The 19,160-nt window shown below is 55.0% G+C and overlaps 1 protein-coding gene across 5 annotated transcripts in view; it reads left to right on the plus strand.

The window, feature by feature from the left end:
• Fgd2 (FYVE, RhoGEF and PH domain containing 2) overlaps positions 1 to 17,723 on the plus strand; it is a 33,819-nt gene extending 16,096 nt beyond the window's left edge. Inside the window, exons 2-17 of one of the 5 annotated variants that reach the window (XM_041634827.1) lie at positions 1,027 to 1,254; positions 4,073 to 4,307; positions 4,924 to 5,004; positions 5,488 to 5,636; positions 5,940 to 6,096; positions 6,226 to 6,364; positions 6,864 to 6,922; positions 7,097 to 7,270; positions 7,845 to 7,937; positions 11,319 to 11,398; positions 11,486 to 11,516; positions 11,816 to 11,908; positions 12,643 to 12,774; positions 15,012 to 15,158; positions 16,321 to 16,467; positions 16,703 to 17,723. In XM_041634827.1, the coding sequence (XP_041490761.1) occupies positions 1,181 to 1,254; positions 4,073 to 4,307; positions 4,924 to 5,004; positions 5,488 to 5,636; positions 5,940 to 6,096; positions 6,226 to 6,364; positions 6,864 to 6,922; positions 7,097 to 7,270; positions 7,845 to 7,937; positions 11,319 to 11,398; positions 11,486 to 11,516; positions 11,816 to 11,908; positions 12,643 to 12,774; positions 15,012 to 15,158; positions 16,321 to 16,467; positions 16,703 to 16,918 (2,007 nt within the window). In that variant the 5' untranslated portion in view covers positions 1,027 to 1,180 and the 3' untranslated portion in view covers positions 16,919 to 17,723. The remainder of the gene's footprint in view (positions 1 to 1,026; positions 1,255 to 4,072; positions 4,308 to 4,923; positions 5,005 to 5,487; positions 5,637 to 5,939; positions 6,097 to 6,225; positions 6,365 to 6,863; positions 6,923 to 7,096; positions 7,271 to 7,844; positions 7,938 to 11,318; positions 11,399 to 11,485; positions 11,517 to 11,815; positions 11,909 to 12,642; positions 12,775 to 15,011; positions 15,159 to 16,320; positions 16,468 to 16,702) is intronic. The other 4 variants (XM_041634830.1, XM_041634829.1, XM_041634831.1 and 1 more) reach the window with 4 other exon arrangements.
• Positions 17,724 to 19,160: the final 1,437 nt, after the last annotated feature.

Here is a 19,160-nt window from a genome sequence, read left to right on the forward strand (position 1 = left end):
TTTTGGAGCCTGTCCTGGAACTAGCTCTGTAGACCAGGCTGGTCTCGAACTCACAGAGATCCGCCTGCCTCTGCCTCCCGAGTGCTGGGATTAAAGGCGTGCGCCACCACCGCCCGGCCCTGTGATCCATTTTCAGCATTTAGCTGTTTCCTTACTGTTGGGACCATTTGGAGTCCTGGCCTCCAGCTGCTCTTCCCTGCTAGAGATCTTTACTTTCCTTCTGATTTGAGTTACTGAAAGCTGTGCCAAAGTTGTTTACCAGCTCTGCTTCAGGAGCACGTGTTGCCTTGGCCTTGAGGATCAGAGGATAAGGTTTTCACCTGTGGGCCCACCTGACTGTTGGGTATATAAGCTTCCATGGTGCAATTGAATAAGGGGCTTCTTACCAGCGACTAGAGGTCCGTGTCCCTGTCTCTCTGTCTGTGTGTCTTTGTGTGTTTCAACCTCCAGCCCCTTGCCTGAAGCTCACGAACTGTATGGTAGCGCATAGAGCACAGACAGGCATTGTTCTCTGCACCTTACAGCAATGAACGGGATTAGATGCAAGAAGATGCCGAGAATGGTACCAAGTTAAAAAAAAAAAATCCCTGAGGGCTGCAGTGATGGCTCAGAGGTTAAGAGCACTGACTGCTCTTCCTGAGGTCCTGAGTTCAATTCCCAGCAACCGCATGGTGCCTCACAACCATCTGTAATGGGATCTGGTGCCCTCTCTGGCGAGTAGGCATATATGCAGACAGAACACTGTATACATAATAAATAAAAATAAAAATCTTAAAAAAAAATCCCTGAACCCCATGCAGAAGATTATTGGTCAGGCCAAGCTGCTCTGTCCAGCTCCAGCTCCAGAAACTTCCTGTGACCCCTGTTGCTTCTGCTTGTGCTTTCTCTAGCAGGGCAGGGGCAGGGTAGACATCTCCAGGGGGTAAAGGTCAGAGTTCAGGAAAGTGGGCAAAACTCTGCAGGCTCCTCCCACAGCAGGGAGAGCTGCATCTGGGACCACTTCCTCTTTTCTCACTCTGAAAATAGGACCTACCCTGCAGGGCAGTCTGAAGAGATGGGCACAGATTTCAGGCTGTCCTAGCCCTGCCTCGCCCCCAGGACAGGGAATGTGGAGTGTGCTGGTCAGTTGCCTCCCTCCCAGCTTCTGGGGTAACTGAGGACCACCCTGCAGCCTTGCAGGATGGAGCATGCCGGCGGCAGCGAGGAGAAGCAGGCTTCAGTGTGCAACCTGGTGGCTGTGTTTGAGAACAGCAGGTACCGGTGTTTGGGGAGGGGTCAAGCCCTTCTATTTGCCTGGTTCTTCGGGTCCTGCCCTGGGTTCTCTCCCAGGTGCCTTCAGGACAGGTGACTGGCAGTACTATAGACTGCTCTTGGGGCCCTGAGCTGGACAGGATGAACAAATAGCATGCATTGGGGGATCCCCAACACACACACACACACACACACACACACACTTCCCACTCAAACCAGGACACAGTTAAGTGGCTGTCATTGAGATGGGAGCCAAAGGGCAGGGCACAGATGACATGAGACTGGACAGGGCCAAGCAGAGCCAGGCTCACACTGCCACCATCTCACAGGCCCTTTCATACGGGCTCACTCTAATGGCCCCAGGGTTCTGTTCCCATCTTTAAAGAAGAGGAGGCAGGGGTGGGGGGTGGGACCAGGTTCTTTACATTTCTGAGCTTTGGGACCTGTGCTGAGGCTTGCTTCTGAAGGGGAAGGACAAAGCCCGGTGAGGGAGTGTGTCCTAGGTGGTCTTGGAGGGATGTGAGTGTGACATGTGGAACTGCTCTGCAGACCTGGGACTTGGGAGTGTCTTAGGTACCACTCCGTGGAAGCACACCCAGATATAGGTTGGCCTCAGGAGGCTTAGGGGAGACTCTTTGAGAAGCAGAGCCTGAAAGATGGGAGGGAGAGGCTGGACCCTGTTTGTGCTAGGGAGTTCCAGAGCCTGGATGCACCACAGGGGTTCTAGCTGAGGCACCCAGGCCTCCATTTGCTAGATGCTGGGTGAGGCAGGTTTCTTCTCTGGAGGGCAGCTCCTAGAGGGGGACTCTGACAATAACTCTCAGCCACCAGTGCTCCCAGCCCTAGGGAGCCACGAGAACACAGTGCAGTGCCTAGGGGCAGGGACAGACTTCTGCTTATGATAAAAAGTTCCCTCCTCCCACAATGCAAGACCACGAGCTTGGACTGGGCAGGCCTCCATGCTGTGTGCAGGCCACAGAGTCCCATGTCATGCCAGCAGTACTTTCCCTTCTGAAGCTTTGGCAGCTGACCCTGCCTCTCCAGGGGCTTGGCCAAGCTCATCCTATTCAGCACCGGGACAGCTCCCCACCACCCCAGCCGTGGGACCACCACACTCAGTGCCGGAGGGTGGGTAGGCTCGTGGGCGTGCCAGCCCCTGGGGCACCGAGGCTGCACCTCGCAGGTGGAGTCACCCTAGACGAGAGCAGGTCACAAGAAGCGTGTTCAGAGATGAGGGAGTCAGCCTACAGAGCGAGGGGTGCCGTGCAGGGCCCTTGGCACCAAGCTGATCTGAAACTAAAGCCTGGGAAGGAAACAGCCACAGGCCTGAGTGCTTGGAAAATACAGAAGCTGAAACCAAATGCTGAAGAGAAAATCTGAGACTCAGCACACTCCCAACCCGCTCAGCTCCCCTTACCCATGCCTCCCTGACTGCAGGCCATGAAGCCAAGGAACTCAGTTTTCAGTGCCTGGAATGGGCCCCAATATTCCTGCTACTACCTCCCTTGGGCCCTGTGACCCAGACAATCACCTCAGTTCTCAAGAGAAAAGGCACATTCCTGTGGAGGTTTGGACCCCAGCCTGCACAATTTGAACCCCTTCTGAGTTCTCATCCTTCTCCCTCGGTTTCCACAGCTGCAGCATGGATGCAATGATACTCTTTCTCTTTGGGTTTTGGAGGTTTTTTCCAACCTGTCTGGCCTCTATTTCCTAGGCTTTTTCATGGGGATGCCTACCCGGTGTGCTCCCCTACACACGCCTAGCAGGGAGCACTGCCAGGGCAGGCTTCTTTGGTCTGTAGAACTGGTATATGCAGTGGAATAAAACTGAGGGTCAGACCCATGGGGCAGGGGCCCTGCTCCCCAGGCTGCCTTTGTCCCCTGGTAGTGGTGTGAAGGGCATGGGTTCCCCTGAAAAGCCCCAAGTTAGCATCTGGGTCCTTCTGTATTACTCTATGGCTCCCACCTCCCCTTGATCAGGAGTATAGACATTAAAACCGGCGTGAAGTCCAAAGGTGAGGGTGACCCTGAAGGTGCCCTGAAAAGCTGTGTGCCAAAGGAGAGTTTCTCTAGACGTGGTTGCATTTGAAACAGGGAAGTATACAGTTCCCCAAAGAATAAAACAGTCCACGATGACTCATTTGAGAACCAATGCAGTTCCCTCCCAGAAGGGTGTTGGTGGTGCCAGAGACATGGCTCAGTTGCTAGAGTGCTTGCCTAGCATGCACAGAACCCTGGGTTCTGTCCCCCACACCAGGCACGGTGTCCCATGCCTATCCCGGCTCTAGGGAAGTCAAGGCAAGAGGAACAGGAGTCCAAAGTCACCTTCTGTAGCACCTGCACTATGGGATGGTACACGAGCCGGGAACTAATCTGCAGACTTAAAAAAACACGCACACAGACAGAGACACGGGTCATCCCTGATACGAGAATGCCCACTTTATTGTGCTCAGGGACAGCTTACATAGGGCTCTGGCCACACCCCAGCTCTCGGGGTCTTTCAGCTGCAGACCCACCAGCCTACTATCAGGGTCTCGTGCTCAGAGCAGCTGCAGGCTGCTCAGACCAGAGGAAAACAAGTTGTTTACAGGAAATTCAGGGTCTGGTGGTCCGTGGTCCCCAACAACCTTCCACTATAAAGAAGGCCAAGGCCAGCCTGTGATGCAGGAGATCCTGGCTCAAAAGAGGGGGGGCAGGAGGGCTGAGGAGAGATGCGGAAGTCTTGGCAAGTTCCCACGCTGTGCCAAGCACTTGGGGGCCGTGAATACCAGTGACTTACACCAGTCACCTGGAGGGGACCCTCAAGCGTGGTTTGTTCTTAGCAGGACGGTGGGAACAGCACCTGGATCCCATAGTCTTGATGGCCAGCCCCATAGCCCCGAACACCAGCTGCCCCTGTCCCCAGGGCCTTGGGAGGCACCTCCTGCTGAGGAGGCCTTGAAGTCTGAGCTCCGACCAGTCAGCAGGACATATCTGAACTCCCTCAAAAATAAGCTAATAAGCGGGGCTTGGAGGAAATCCTGCCAGCCTGGGGCCGGGCCAGGGCCAGAGGCACAGGTGAGGAGTGGATCTCAGGGCTGCTGGCTCTGGTGGGGGATGGGTAGGAGGGCCCCTCAGCCTTCCATCCCTCTTGCTCTTCCTGCCTCCTCTCCCTCCTCTTCCAGACAGGACCTTAGAATGTAGCCCAGGTTGACATTAAAGTTACCTTCTTCTACATCCCCAGTGCTGGGATGGCAAGTGTGTTCCAATAAGACCAAGTCCCCCTCTTCCTATAAGGTCACAAGCCACATTGGTTCGTGGCCCTCCCTTATGACCTAATGTAACCTTGTAGCCCCCTACCCCTGAAGAGCCAAAGACTGGCTCAGCTGGGAAGCCAGGCCCCTTCTGCTCCATGTTTGGAGAACTCCCCAGCAGGCAGCCAGGTCTCCTCCACTGTGGCTCCTTTGTCCCTGGCTCCCATGAAAACCCAGATGGAAGCTGCCTAACCTTAAAGCCTCAGCCCACGAACTAGGCACCCCTCTAGGCTGTATCCTAAGAAGGCTAGTCCAGGGCCAGACCTGGTGCACTGTGGGAGGGCAGGGATACCAGAGGGGCTGCTCAATGGGCACAGCCACAGTGTCCTCTGAGGAGTGGCGAGCCAAGTGACGATCCTTCTTCCCCGCTCCCCTCTTAGGAACCTGAGGAGAAGAGGGTTGTGCAGGAGCTTCTGGAGACAGAGCAGGCCTACGTTGCACGCCTGCACCTGCTTGACCAGGCCAGTGGAGACTCCCCAGCACCATATCAGGAATGCTGACAGCAGCCCAGGGCTTGGCTTTGACTCAACCCACTGACCCTCGGGTGGGGTTGGGCCAGCATCAGAACTGAGACCCTTAGCACCACAGGCACTGCCTTTGTTCCTAACCGGCCTTATACATGGCAGCCCTGTCTGGTTTCCCCAGGTTGCCCTCACCAGACACCCCTCCTTTCTTATGGTGCTTCAGCCAAGGGAAGCCCAAGGCCCCCAGATGGCACAGATGGAGCTGTTTCCCTTGTTCCCTTGGCCACGTCCTAGAAATTCCTGGCTTGCCTGCCTGTCTGTAAAGTAGCTGGAATCCATTCTCCCCTGGCCATCTCTCCTAGGGCTGTGGCTAGGATGCAAATCTGGCTCTGCTGGAGCTGGGTGTCCTCCTGGGCTGGGGGGTGTGGATGGTGGTTCCTCCTTAGACAGGGTATGAGCTGGTGCCGGTCCCCTGCACAGGTGTTCTTCCAGGAGCTGCTGAGGGAGGCGGGCCGTGGCAAGGCCTTCCCTGAGGACGTGGTACGGCTCATCTTCTCCAACATCTCTTCCATCTACTGCTTTCACGCTCAGTTCTTCCTCCCAGAGCTGCAGCGGCGTGTGGATGACTGGTGAGGTCCCAGGTCTCAGCGCCCCAGCTTGATCAGGGGCCACAGACCCAGGCTAGGGAGCCTGTGAAGCAGTGAGTGTAACGCGGGCCATGACTGTCTCCTAAAGGCCTCTACTCCTTGCACAGCTGAGGAGGAAGGGGGCAATTCTAGGTCCCGGGACTTAAGAGGCCATGGATGTCGTGAGCCCAGGAGCTCAGAGTCTAAGGAGGAATGGGAGCCTCAGGGTGTCGCTCTCCCCTGCACCTGCCCCAAGCGTCCTGGAAAGGCTGGGGCCAGACTGAGAGCCTTCCCTCCCCCACTCAGGACAGCCACACCCCGCATCGGAGATGTGATCCAGAAACTGGCCCCGTTCCTGAAGATGTACAGCGAGTATGTGAAGAACTTCGAGCGCGCGGCGGAGCTGCTGGCCACCTGGATGGAGAAGTCTCAGCCCTTCCAGGAGGTGGTTACTCGCATCCAGGTGAGGGGCGCAGGGGTGGAGCCTGCACGGCCACCTGGTGGGCCTGCCTCATTTCCCCAGGCCGGGCACCCCACTCAGACCTGGGACCCTGCTCTCCGTCCCCTCACCCTTTTGCCCCCTCTCCCCAAGCTCAGCGAGGCCTCGGGCAGCCTGACCCTGCAACACCACATGCTCGAGCCGGTGCAGAGGATACCGCGGTACGAACTGCTGCTCAAGGAGTATGTGCAGAAGCTGCCAGCTGAGGCGCCAGACCGTGCAGACGCCCAGAGTGAGGACACCATGGGTCCCAGGGAGCTGGGGTGGAAGGCAGGCTGCCATGTGTATACCAAGGACCTACTACAATTATTCTCATGACCTCTGTCATTGCATCAATCACTGGCACGTCATACATGTTATCGACACCACAGCCACAGTTGACAGACAGCCCAGTAAGGCCCCTAGAGGTTAAATAACTTGCCAGGGTCACACAGGCCAGAATGGAGCAGGGCTGGGATTTGAATCTACATCTGTAAGGTGTACCTTCTAGGTCTGGCTTTGCTCAGGGAGTGGAGATGATTGCTGAAGTCATACATCTAACCACACAGCTTCCCGGGGATCTCGGTGCCCCTCTCCTAGGTGGTTCCTGCCTTCTAGACCCTCACTGTGCTGGCCTGCATGGGCAGGGCTGTGCTGTGCCTGGTGGTGGTTATGGCAGGTCCCCCAGGCCATATTGCGGCGCCCCAGCCTGCAGGTCTCCAGGAGTAACTGCATCCTTGCTCCCTTGCTAGGAGCGCTGGACATGATCTTCTCAGCCGCACAGCACTCCAATGCAGCCATTGCAGAGATGGTGAGCAGCACATCCTGGCGTGGGTGTGGGGCATTCCCAGATGCATCGATCTCGCCCAGGGTACCTGTCCCACGCTGCCTCCTTGCCTCCGGCTCCCTCCTCCCATCCCCACCAGGCACATTATCAAGAAGCTGGGACCCTGCCCAGTAGGCTGAAGGTGTGCCCCATCTCCAGGAGCGGCTGCAGGGCCTGTGGGAGGTATATCAGCGCCTGGGCCTGGAGGACGACATGGTGGACCCCTCCAACACCCTGCTCCGAGAGGGCCCCGTCCTGAAGATCTCCTTCCGACGCAGCGACCCGATGGAGCGTTACCTGTTTTTGGTAGGGGCTGCCAGGTTCCGCTGTCAGGTGTGCGCTGGGAAGCAGAAAACCAGAATCCGAGTCCTGGCTGACTTTTTTTTTTTAATATTTATTTATTATGTATACATTATTCTGTCTGTATGTCTGCAGGCCAGAAGAGGGCACCAGACCTCATTACAGATGGTTGTGAGCCACCATGTGGTTGCTGGGAATTGAACTCAGGACCTTTGGAAGAGCAGGCAATGCTCTTAACCATTGAGCCATCTCTCCAGCCCTCCTGGCTGACTTCTAAAGACAGCACAGCCTGAGGGAATTAGGGCAGTCACCAGGAAGATCTGCCGGACTGACCCTGGAAAAACCAGGGTCTCTGGACATCCAGCTGTATGGCTACCTTGAGGTCAATAACCCCGGCTGCTCTGGTCCCCTAGTGCTCAGAGTGGAGGGACCCTTCAGAGTCCGTTGGTGCAGTTGGGGGCGAGACAGCTACATTCTCGCTCCTTCCTAGATCACCTGTGCAGACCTGTGCGCCAGCCTTAGAGTGTGGCCAGGGGAAGGGGAAAGGTTATGGTCAGATCACCCGAGAGAACCTGAGCGGCTACCCATACCGCCTGTGTCTCCCCAGTTCAACAACATGCTGCTGTATTGTGTACCCCGCGTCCTTCAAGTAGGTGCCCAGTTCCAGGTACGGACCCGCATCGACGTGGCTGGCATGAAGGTGAGCCATCCTCCAAAGAGGACCCAGGGTGGGGGACAGTGGGGGGCAGAGCAGGTCCTTGGGGGGAAATGTGAGCAGAGCTCTGCTGTCCGGCCCTTAGGGGGCAGCACAGCTTACCCCATGGCAGTGCACAACCCTGGCAACTCCCTAGCTTTCCTTGCTATGGGCACCATTGCTGTCCACATGGCAATGTGTGGCCAATGTTCTGAGTGGCAGGTCCGGGCGGGTCTGATGGGCCTGGCGGCCTGATGTGTGTAGGCTCTTCTGTACTGTGTGCCGCTGGGGACGGCCCCCCTGCTTGGGATGCCCCCCCTGCCTGGGATGGCCGGCAAGCATTCTGTTGGGTCTTACCCCATGCCTGGAGTCCTGCATTTCCAGGTGACCACAAGGGACCCTGATGCTCCTGCCCATGTGCTGATATTTGAGCAGGATTGGAGAGTAAGGCAGCCCTGGCCACTGGCTGAATGTGTTCTCATCTAGAGTGGAGCTCAGATGAGCAGGGTCAGCCCCCGCTGCCTCCTCCATCAGACCCTCTCCACAGCCCTCTGCTGCAGCGTGTTTCCTGGATGAGGTGTCTTCTTATCGTCTAAGGACAGTTATAGATAGGGCTGGGGATGTGACTCAATCGATTGAGCACTTGTCTGGTGGATTCCATCCCCTGCGCTGCACAAGCTAGGTAGAGTGGGCCACCCCTGGAATCCCAGCCCTGAGGACCCCAAAGTCGGGTAGTAAACCCTCCCTATAGTACCCAAATCAGAGGGGAAAGCTCAGAGGTACTGAGTCTGGAGCCCAAGATCTCGCCCCCATCCCCACCCCATGGAGAGTTCCAGGGGTACGAATACCTTCTGAGGGTTCATAGTGTCTTCACCTGAGTTGGCTGGAGTCTTTTAAGTGTGTGGCTCCACCTGAGACTTCTAGCCTCCATCCTGAGATGGTCAGAGAGTCTCAGAGGCCAGAGTGTGAGCAGGCATGTCTGAGAGGGGCCTTTGGTGAGCAAGACTGAGGGAGGAGGTAGACAGAACTATGGATAAGAGAAAGATATTGGATGGACAAACTCAGCCTAGAGAGTGTCAGAGGCCGACCGACAAAGGCAAGAAACAGACACCAGGGCCGGGTGTGATGGTACATGATTTTGATCTCAGTTTTACGGAAATCGAGGCAGGCAGATCTCTGTGAGCTTGAATCTGTGACGGATCTGCATAATGAGACTAAACTAGTCTACATAGTGAGTTACAGGGCTAGCCAGGGCCTCATAGTGAAACCTTGTCCCTAAAGAAGGGGAGGACCCAAAGGAGGCAAAAGCTATACAGATCAAAGGAGATTCACAGCTCGGCATGGGAGCTCACACCTGTAATCTCAGCGCTTGGGAGGCTGAGACAGGAGGATCGCTGCAAATTCAAGGACAGACTGAATTGTGCAGTGAATTTCAGGTCAGCCTGGGGTGTACAGAGAGACCACCTCAAAAAACAGAGTTTGTAATGTCTCAGTTGGTAGAGAGCTTGCCTAACATTCCCAGAGCCCTGGATCGGATCCAGGCAACCAGTAGCCCAGATGTGCTGGCCCACACCTGTAATCTCAGCATTTGGCAGGTGTTGGCGGGAGGACCAGGAGTTTCAGCCATCCTTGGCAACATAGTGAGGTTAATGCCGGCCAAGACCACATGAGAACCCGCCTCAGAAACAGAAGGGTGGCTGAGAAGGCCACGTGTCCCTCGTGTGCCTGCTCTTGGCTGCCACCCTCTGGCGCAAGCCTGTGTCTCTTGTCAGTGGCCTCACAGTACCCTCTGCTGGATGTTGCTGGGCACAACGGGTGAAGAGCAGGCTAAAACAAATGGGAACCATTTTCTGACTCAGGTTTGAAGGAATGTGGCTTGAACCACTCTGGGTGTTCTTCCAGTCTATGATCTGGTGCCAGGACCACATGGTTCTCACAAGGTGATTGTGCCCATGGTGTGAGCCGGTCCTGTGAAGGAGGAGAGGTCACAGAGGCATGCCTTTCCAGAACCTCATATCCAACCGAACAGGTGCAGGAGGGCACCCTATCGCAGGGGTGCCATCTGTAGCCAACTGTGACATAGCATAGCTCACGTATTTGTAGCGAGAGTTGACCGGCAGATGGCAGTCAAATGCCTTGTTCCAACGAGATCTGGAGATGAGCCAGTTGGCCAACAGCCGCCAGGAAAGCCTTCTGAAGCAGGGAGTCCTTTGATGATGGGCACAAACACCTGAGTGGGCTAGAGGAGCCCTGAACTGAGCCAGACCCAGAGAAGGCCAAGCAGGCTAAGATGGCCCAGCAGGGCACCAAAGACTGAAGCTGCTAATGAGGACCCCAGAGCATCTCGACCCAGGCAGGGAGTTCCCCAGGGGTCCCCCTTTCCTTCCTACCCTGGACCCCAAGCTTTGGGCTTCCAGCTTCTTTTCTTGGCCTCTCCCCTGACAGGTTACAGAGTCTGCCCAGGCCCCCCATGCTGTCCCTCAGTGGAGTCACCCTTCTCTCCCCAGCCCGTCTGTCCCCAGCATCGGGTCCAAAGGCCTGAGCTGCAGAAATGCTCAGCCCCTTATCACCCAGGCTTTACCGTTCGTCCCTTGTGCACGGTGGCTGTGTGCAGTCTCCACCATTCATAGGCCTCCCCTAGGCAGGACACAGGGTCCAGACCATGCCCAGTCCTTCCCAAAGGACAGGCTGAGCAGAGAAGCCTGGCCACTGTGGAGCAGTAGGAATGCAAGCCCCAGGCTCTAGGCTTGGGTCTGGCTCAGGTTCCCTGGGCCAGTCTCTATGTACACCTGGGGAGGACTGGGTTAGCTGGACTTTGGGGGAGGGGTGAAAGTATTTATCCAACCTCGCTCTTGATGGCAGAAACCCAGCGTTCGGTGCCTCATTTTCCCCTTGAAATGCAGTCTCAAGCCTGCTCTGAGCCTCCAGTTCCAGCACCATGTAAATACAGATGAGATCCACTTCCCAGGATCCCTCTGAGAATGACTGAACTTTTTATGATGGAAATATTTAGGCCATGGGAATAGTCCCATAAGCTTTCACAGACCCGTCTTACTTTGAGGTCCAGTTTCTGTTTCTGGTGACTCTCTGGAACTGTCCCTTCACTTCACACCGGGTCAGCCTCGATGCTGCTGACAAAATCCCAAAGGCTTCAGTTCAGTGTGCGTAGAGTTGGGTGCCTGTGCACTGGCCTGGGTTAGGGTTGTTCCTGCCTGCAGTGCTAGGTGTGAGCGAGGGCTGTTCCTGCCTGCTGTGCGGGGTGTGAGGGTTGTTCCTGCCTGCTGTGCGGGGTGTGAGCGAGGGCTGTTCCTGCCTGCAGTGCTGGGTGTGAGTGAGGGCTGTTCCTGCCTGCAGTGCAGGGTCTGATGCTCCTTCCTCCACTGGCAGGTGCGGGAGCTGACTGACGCTGAGTTCCCACACTCCTTCCTGGTGTCTGGAAAGCAGCGCACGCTGGAGCTGCAGGCCCGGTAGGCACCAGTGGGCAGGGGCTACGGGAAGCCGGCAGACAGGGCGGGTGGGTGATACCCTCTGCCCTGTTCTTTCCTTCCGCGCAGGTCCAGAGAGGAAATGATTTCCTGGATTCAGGTACGGACACTCCAGGGCTACTTGGGAGGGAGGGGAAGGAGGGTGTATGTGTGCCCCACTCATGAGTGTGCTTAGCTGCCCCTTCTTCCTGTGGAGTTTGAAGTCAGCCCCGAGTTCAAATCCTGCTGTGTCTCACTGCCTTGCTGGGCAGTCTGGAGCAACTCCTGTCATTTCTGAGACTCGGTTTTGACATGATAATTTGGAGCTAACGCTCTCCTCCTGTGGTTAGAGTCTGGGCCTACCTGAGGTCGGGAAGATACCTGGGGTGGCTCTCACCCTCCACCCTCACCTCCACTCAGGCCTGCCAGACAGCTATTGACCACGTCGAGAAGCGGAGTGAAACCTTCAAGGCTGCTGTCCAGGGACCGCAAGGGGACACACAGGAGCCCAAGGTAATAGGAGCTTCTGTACCCCAAGGCCAGGTCGCAGGAACAGAGAGTGTCCCCTACCAGGACTGACACGAACCGCTCCAAGGAAGCCCTTCCACCCGACACCACCCTCAGGTGACCCAGGGCCAGTTTCCTAGTTAGCAAAATCTGTCTCCAAGTCAGGTGTGCTGGAATGCCAGCCCTCGGGAGGGAGAGGCAGGAGGGTCAAAAGTTCTAGGTTGTCCTCTGATATTTTGTGAGTTCAAGGCCAACTCTGGCCACGTGAGGTCCTAACTCAAAAAGACCTTCAAAAATAAAAATAAAATTCTCCGCCTGTAGCTAGGCATGGCACTAGGCCTTTAGTCCAAATTCCATGACTCTGAGGCCAACCTGGCCTACACAGTGAGTTCCAGGCCAGCCTGAGCTACATAGTGAGACCTGTTTCAAAAACAAAGCCAAAATTTCTGCTCCACCTTGAGTGGAACTGTGTGAGGCCAGGGACGACCCCTGCACAGCCCAGGCCTAACAACCAGAGCTGAGCCTATCAGAGAAGCAGAGAGAGAGGGAAGTGAGTGGGCTTTTGGCTCTGAACTCTGGCTCTCCGGGTGACAATCCTGAGTTGTTCGACCTCCCTAGGCCTGTTTCCTCCCCTATACAGTAAGAATATTAGTAGGTAGATTATCCCCGAAGCTGCAAGGCTTTCAAGGGGTGCAAGATGCCTCGACGTGCCCACCCAGCCAGATGCTCTCCTCCCTCAGCCACAGGCAGAGGAACTGGGCCTCCGAGCGCCTCAGTGGGTCCGAGACAAAATGGTGACCATGTGCATGCGCTGCCAGGAGCCCTTCAATGCCCTGATGCGTCGGCGCCACCACTGCCGGGCTTGTGGCTATGTGAGTATGCCTGCAGGGACTGGGGACCCAGCCCAGGACCTGCCTTTGCCCATGCCATTCCTGCCTCAGCGTCAGGCTCCAGCTGGCTCCCGGTCCTGGCTAACTCAAGTGTCCGCTGCCCTGGCCTTGCAGTGCCCAGTATGGTGAAGCAGCATGCTACCTCCCTGCTTTCTTGGGATAGGAGGTGGCTCAGAGGGTGAACTGGCTCCCTGAAGCCTCCTTCAGTGGCTCTCCTGTTCACTGAGAGGGTCTCTATCCCCAGGGAGGGGGGTATCAACCTACCACCCACCACCTTTCCAGTCCCACCATCTGGCAGGTACCCCAATCTCATTCTCTCTCTCCCATCCTCTTATGTGCTGCCAACTCCACCTTCTTGTGCAGGCCTCAGTTTCCTCACCTGACCTAAAATAAAATTTTAGAACTGGGAGAGGGAAAAAGGAGGATCTGGGGTTCATAGCCAGCCTGAGCTATAGAGAAAGACCCAGTCTTAAGTCTTTAAAAAACAACACTATACCACTGAGATGACTCGGAGGGTGACGGCATTTACCACCAACCCTGAGTTCGATCCCCAGAACTTATTAGGAGAAGGAAAGGGCTGACTCCTATAAAGTTATCCCAACTGCACACCCACGCCATGATGCAGGGTGTGCGTGTACATGCACACACACACACACTCATTCATGCTCATGAACACTAAATTTAAAAATAATGACAATTTAACACAAAACCAAATGTCCTGGGACATGTGTGCAGCCTCGGCACACAGAAGGTTAGAAGTAGGAGGATCAGAAGCTCCAGGTCAGCCTGGAACACGGCTACATGAGAGCCTGTCTCAGAAAAGCAAACAAGGTTGATGAAGAAAAAAGTTAATTATTGAGCCGGGCGGTGGTGGCGCACGCCTTTAATCCCAGCACTCGGGAGGCAGAGGCAGGTAGATCTCTGAGTTCGAGGCCAGCCTGGTCTACAGAGTGAGTTTAGGACAGACAGGGCTACAAAGAAACCCTGTCTCAAAAATAAATAAATATTGAAAGGTTATAGGAAACAAATTTCTCAATAAAGGCACGAAAGAGCTGGCTCACTACTTAAGAGCACTGGCAGAGGACTCTGGCTCCAGGGGATCCAACACCCTCTTCTGGCCTCCACAAGCACCCACACGCCTGTGGCATACACTCACACAGACACCTATATGCACATAAATAGAAACAAATGTTTAAATTTCTCAATAAAAGCCTAATATCCACCCAAGGCATGCAGGCCCTGGGAGTCCCTATCCTGACTCCTGGGTGTCTGGGGCTCATGATGTCCTCTTTAGGGAGCCAGTGAGTCACTCTTTCGATTCGTGCTCGGCTGCCAGTTTCTGTCTCCCCTTTGTGCCTCGGGCACCCTGTGAGGGCGGGGTACACAGTGACTCCCTGAGAGTGGCCACACCCAGCTTGCCTGGGGCATCCCAGTGTTCCTCGGAATCACACAGCACCCAGAGTTTCTCTTCACACCTCCCTACTCAGCCTTACCTAGTATCGCTAAATATCTTACGCACCACCACCCTTAGGGGTGAGCTGGGGTGGCTGGACTCCCCAGAATACTCCTGCCAGGTCTTCCTGCCCCTCCGTTCTATAGCATGACAGACTCCAGCAAGATGACAGACTTCCTGTTTTTTGTTTGTGTTTTTGAGACAAGGTCTCACGGAGTCCAGACTAGCCTTGAGTGTTTCTTTGCCTCCTGTTCCTGCCGCCATAAAATAGACAGAACCTGCAAGAAAGATTTTTCTTGCAAATGTAAAGTGGCCTTGAACATCTTTAACCTCCTGCCTCCGCACAAACGCTGGGATTGCAGGTGTGCGCTAAGTCACCATCACCCGCTTTCTGTGATCCTGAGGATTTACCCTGGTCTTTATACGTGCATTCTCCCAACTGAACTACATCCCTGGCTCTAAACTGTGTGGGCCTGTGAAGACGCCGAGGGCGCCTGCGCTGCCAGTTAGCTGTGTGGCGTAACCAAGGCACTTTCTCCTCTGAGTCACCCTGCCCTTGTGTCAGGGGAGGACAGAGTCCCGCCTTGCTGGGGCCAGCGAGGTGCTGGCAGCTACCGGCTTGCCCTGCCGAGCCCTCCAGGACCCAGCTCCAGGAAAGAGGTTCATGGAAGGGGCATGGTTAGTTGCGCAGAACCCTGGGCCTTCTGCCTGAGCTCCAGTGGCCATGCTTTCTCACACACACACACACCCCCGCCCCCATCCTCAGGTGGTCTGTGCCAAGTGCTCCGACTACCGCGCAGAGTTGAAATATGACGGCAACAGGCCCAACCGCGTCTGCCTGGCCTGTTACACTTTTCTCACCGGAAACGTGCTTCCTGACAGCAAGGAGGACAAGAGGAGAGGCATCTTGGAGGTGAGAGCTGGCAGCATCCGCCCCACTCATCCCTTCCCAGAAGATTCTGTCCTTGGTTCTAAGAAACAAGCCACCATGTCCCGCCTTTCCTCAACTTTCTACACACAGGCAGCCCCATCTCCTCCAGTCCAGCCAGCCTGGGCCTGACAGCAGCCAGAAGTGGCTATAGACTGTCGGCTACTAACCAATCTCTTCTGCCCCCTGTGTCCCCATCCAATAACAGTGTGGCCCATCTGTTCCAGTTCACGGTCCTAGGCCACCCCGCAGCTCTGCACAGTAGAGCGAGGAATATGTGTGATGGATGGGGTACCCAGGCTCCAGTCAGGCCGACTGCAGGCAGTGTCCTCACTAGAAGGGGCCTCAGAAAACCAATCCAGAGAGGTGACCTGCTTGACATCCTACAGCTCTTTCTGACCTCTATGATCTGTGTGCACCTTCAAAGTGTCCCGGGACCACTCCCCATCCCGTGAGCCCTCTGTGGATTCCAGTCAGGTTCATCTTTGACTCCCAAGTGCAGTGTCAAAACCCAGATGCTAGCTGGCTCCCCTATATCCCCCATGATGGCCAGAGAGGTATATTCCGCAGTCCCTTGGGAAAGAAGGAAAAGCTGGCCTATTTGAGCCGAGACTGATTCCAACAGGCAAGTTAGCACCTTCTCACAGACTGCAGCCCCTTCCTGTCCCATGTATCCCCTCAGATCAGACCCTGACTAGGCAAAAGGTCTGCTTCTGGAGTCTCATGCCTGGCAAACCCCAGCTCTGTCCCCTGAGCAGCTCAGAATGTCACCCCTGGCTCTGGCACCTACCCCTGTAAGCGCACACACACACACATACCTCGTCTCTCTTTCAGTTCTGTCTGTTGTGGGGTCAGCATGAACCAGCCACATGGTGGAGTGTCTTCATGCTCCAGAGACAAATGACGTCTTCATTCCTTGTAGTAACGTACAGAGATTAATTAGAGCTAGGGAATGTCGGGAGTGCGGACATATGCCTACTACTCCAGAATCTGGGGGTGCAGGGAAGAGGTTCAAGGCTATCTCCTGAAACATACCAACTTTTGGGTTAGCCTGGGCTATATGAGCCTCTGTCTCAGACAGAAAAAGTGGCAATGATCGTGAAGTTCCCTGGCGTGTCTGGTCCCTGACTGTCCTCTCTGCTTTCAGAAAGACTCCCTGGCAGGGCCTGACCAGAGCCTGGTGTGTAGCTTCCTGCATCTCATGGGGGACAAGTGGGGCAGGAGCGGCCCCCGGGGCTGGTGTGTGATCCCCCGAGATGACCCCCTAGTGCTGTATGTCTATGCAGCCCCTCAGGTATGCCATGCTTGTCCCACCTAGGTCACCTCGTTCTCACGGGGTAGGGAGAGGGGGGCTTAGGGTACTATTTGCCCTACGGGGACATGGTATTCTCAAGTTAGAGTTTACCTTCTCTGTCTTCTGACAGCCCCCCCCCCCCCCCCAGCTCCCAGGGGGCTTCTGCGGAGCAGGGGTGTGTGGCTGTCTGGAGCATTAGGGCTGAAGCGGGGCACTTGGCTTTCTTCTCCACCAGGACATGAAGGCTCACACCTCCATTCCCCTGCTGGGCTATCAGGTGACGGCGGGACCCCAGGGGGACCCTCGGGTTTTCCAGCTGCAACAGTCAGGTCAGCTGTACACCTTCAAAGCCGAGTCTGAAGAGCTGCAGGGCCGCTGGGTGAGGGCTATCAAGCGCGCTGCCAGTGGCTGGACCCCTGAGGGACCTGACGAGGAAGACATGTCTGACTGAACCACGGCTGATGTTTCTCAAGAACCTTGCCCATGGCAGCCTTTCTGGGCTGACCCCACTGCCCTGTCACTCCACGCCAAGTTAGGTTACTCTGACCCATTCTGCCATCCTTGTCCAGATGTTCACCCCGACTCTGTATCCAGTAGATTCAGGTCCTTTACTTCAGGAAGACACAACCACGTGTCTCAGCTGGCTGGGGGCAGGAGTGTCCCTGAGCCGTGAGATCTTCATTGCTGAAACAGGGAAGCATGACCAGCGTTGTAGCTTAGCGGGTAGAGTGCCTGCCTAGCACATACGAAGCCTTGAATTGGGTCCTCAGCATGACACACACTGACCATAGTAACACATGTCTGTGAGCCCAGCAATTGCATAGGTAGAAGAAGGAATACCAAAAGCTCAAGGTCACCCTTGGCTGCATAGTGTTACAATCCAGCCTGGACTACATGAAACCTTGCAAGCACAACACACACACATACACATAAATCAAAATAAGCCAGGTGGTAGTAAGCTGGGCGGTTGTAGCACACAACTTTAACCTCAGTACTGGGGAGGCAGAGACAGGCAGTTCTCTGAGTTTGAGGCCAACCTGGTCTACAGAGTGAGTTCTAGGACAGGCAGAGCTACACAGAGAAACCCTGTCTTGGAAAAAAAAAATCAAAGTATGAGAAGTCCCAGGTACCCAGTACCCTTGACTGTTGGCACCCTTGTGAGGGTCTCAGCCCAGGCTGTGAAGTAATCACCTAGGAAGGTTTGGAATGGTTGTGGAAAATAGACACCAAATGACTCTGAAATTAAACATTGTCCATGTCTGTTAGCAAGGCTTTTTATTTGCTTGGTCTGGGAAGAGGGGGGTAAGGGAACTTGGGTTGCTTCCACTGGAGAGCAGTGTGCGCTGGGCTGCATGGCTGTGGAGGAAGCAAAGATACTCGGGGTACCTGCCAAAGCCAGTGGGACCAAGCTCACAGCAGTAAGCTTACCGTGGGGCCTCTGCGAGTGAGCATGCGTGTGTGCGTGTTTTGAGTCAGGGTCTTACTGTGTAGCTCTGTAGCCCCGACTGGCCTGAAACTGTAGACTAGGCTGGCTTCACAGAGAAGCCTCTGCCTCCAGAGTGCTGGGATTACAGGCACATGCCACCAATGCCCTGGATGTTTCATCTGGACTCTCTGAATCATTATGAGCTGAGACTCCCGTTTTCCAGATGAGGACATCCATGCAGGGAGAATGACTAATTGCCTCCGGTCACACAGGTATGAGAGCAAGTCATTAGCTCAGCAAAAAGAAGGCAGAGAAAGGAGGGAAGAGGAGAGTGGGGGAGACAGGGGTGAAATGGGTACCTCTGTCTGGCCCCACCCCTTCTAGCACCAAAATAAAAAAAAGAGTGGGGAAGCTTGGAGACAGAAAGATGGCTCAGCAGGTAAAAGCATTCGCCACCAAGCCTGACAGCAAGAACCCACAAAATGGAAGATAAAAACTGACTCTCTGCCCTCTACATGTGTGCCAGGCATGCTCATATGACCCACCCTCAGAGAGCAAATAAATGTGGAAAAGTATGTTTTTAGCCTAGCAATCCTTCTGGTGCTGGGTAGTAGAGGAGGGCTTTTAAAAGTCCCGAGCCCCCGCTGGCATCATCCCTGTGAGGGCCAGCCTGGCCAGAAGACCGTCCCTGTGCTCATTCATTCAACAAACGCGGAAAATCTTCCAAGAGTCAAATTCATTAGAGAAATAGCAACAGTCGAGCCCCCAGGCAGCTCGTCTTTAAGGGAGGAACTGGCAGGGTGGAACACACAAGTGCAAAACAGAGTTTGCCAAATGTCGTGAGTGCTAGCTATACGCCACTTTCCTGATGTCAAAACTGGAAGTCTAAATAAATTCGTCTTGAGAAGAAGGTCTATCCTGGGTGTGGGGACCCACACCTTTAATCCCAGCACTAAGGAAGCAGAGGCAGGTGGATCTCTGTGAGTTTGAGGTCAGCCAGAGCTACATGATGAGATGCTGTCTCAAAAAAAAAAAAAAATGCATCTAAGATGTGAGGAAAGAAGAATCTGTTTGGCACTGGGGAGATGGCTCAGAGGTTAAGAGCACTGACTGCTCTTCCAGAGGACGTGAGTTCAATTCCCAGCAACCACATGGTGACTCACAACCATCTGTAATGAGGCCTGGTGCCCTCTTCTGGCATGTAGGCATATATACAGTCAGAACACTGTATAAATAATAATAATAATAATAAAGAATCAACCCATCG

Source organism: Microtus oregoni, unplaced genomic scaffold (assembly GCF_018167655.1).
Source record: "Microtus oregoni isolate MIOR12 unplaced genomic scaffold, Mior012 000046F_ref0000063, whole genome shotgun sequence".
NCBI lineage: Eukaryota > Metazoa > Chordata > Mammalia > Rodentia > Cricetidae > Microtus > Microtus oregoni.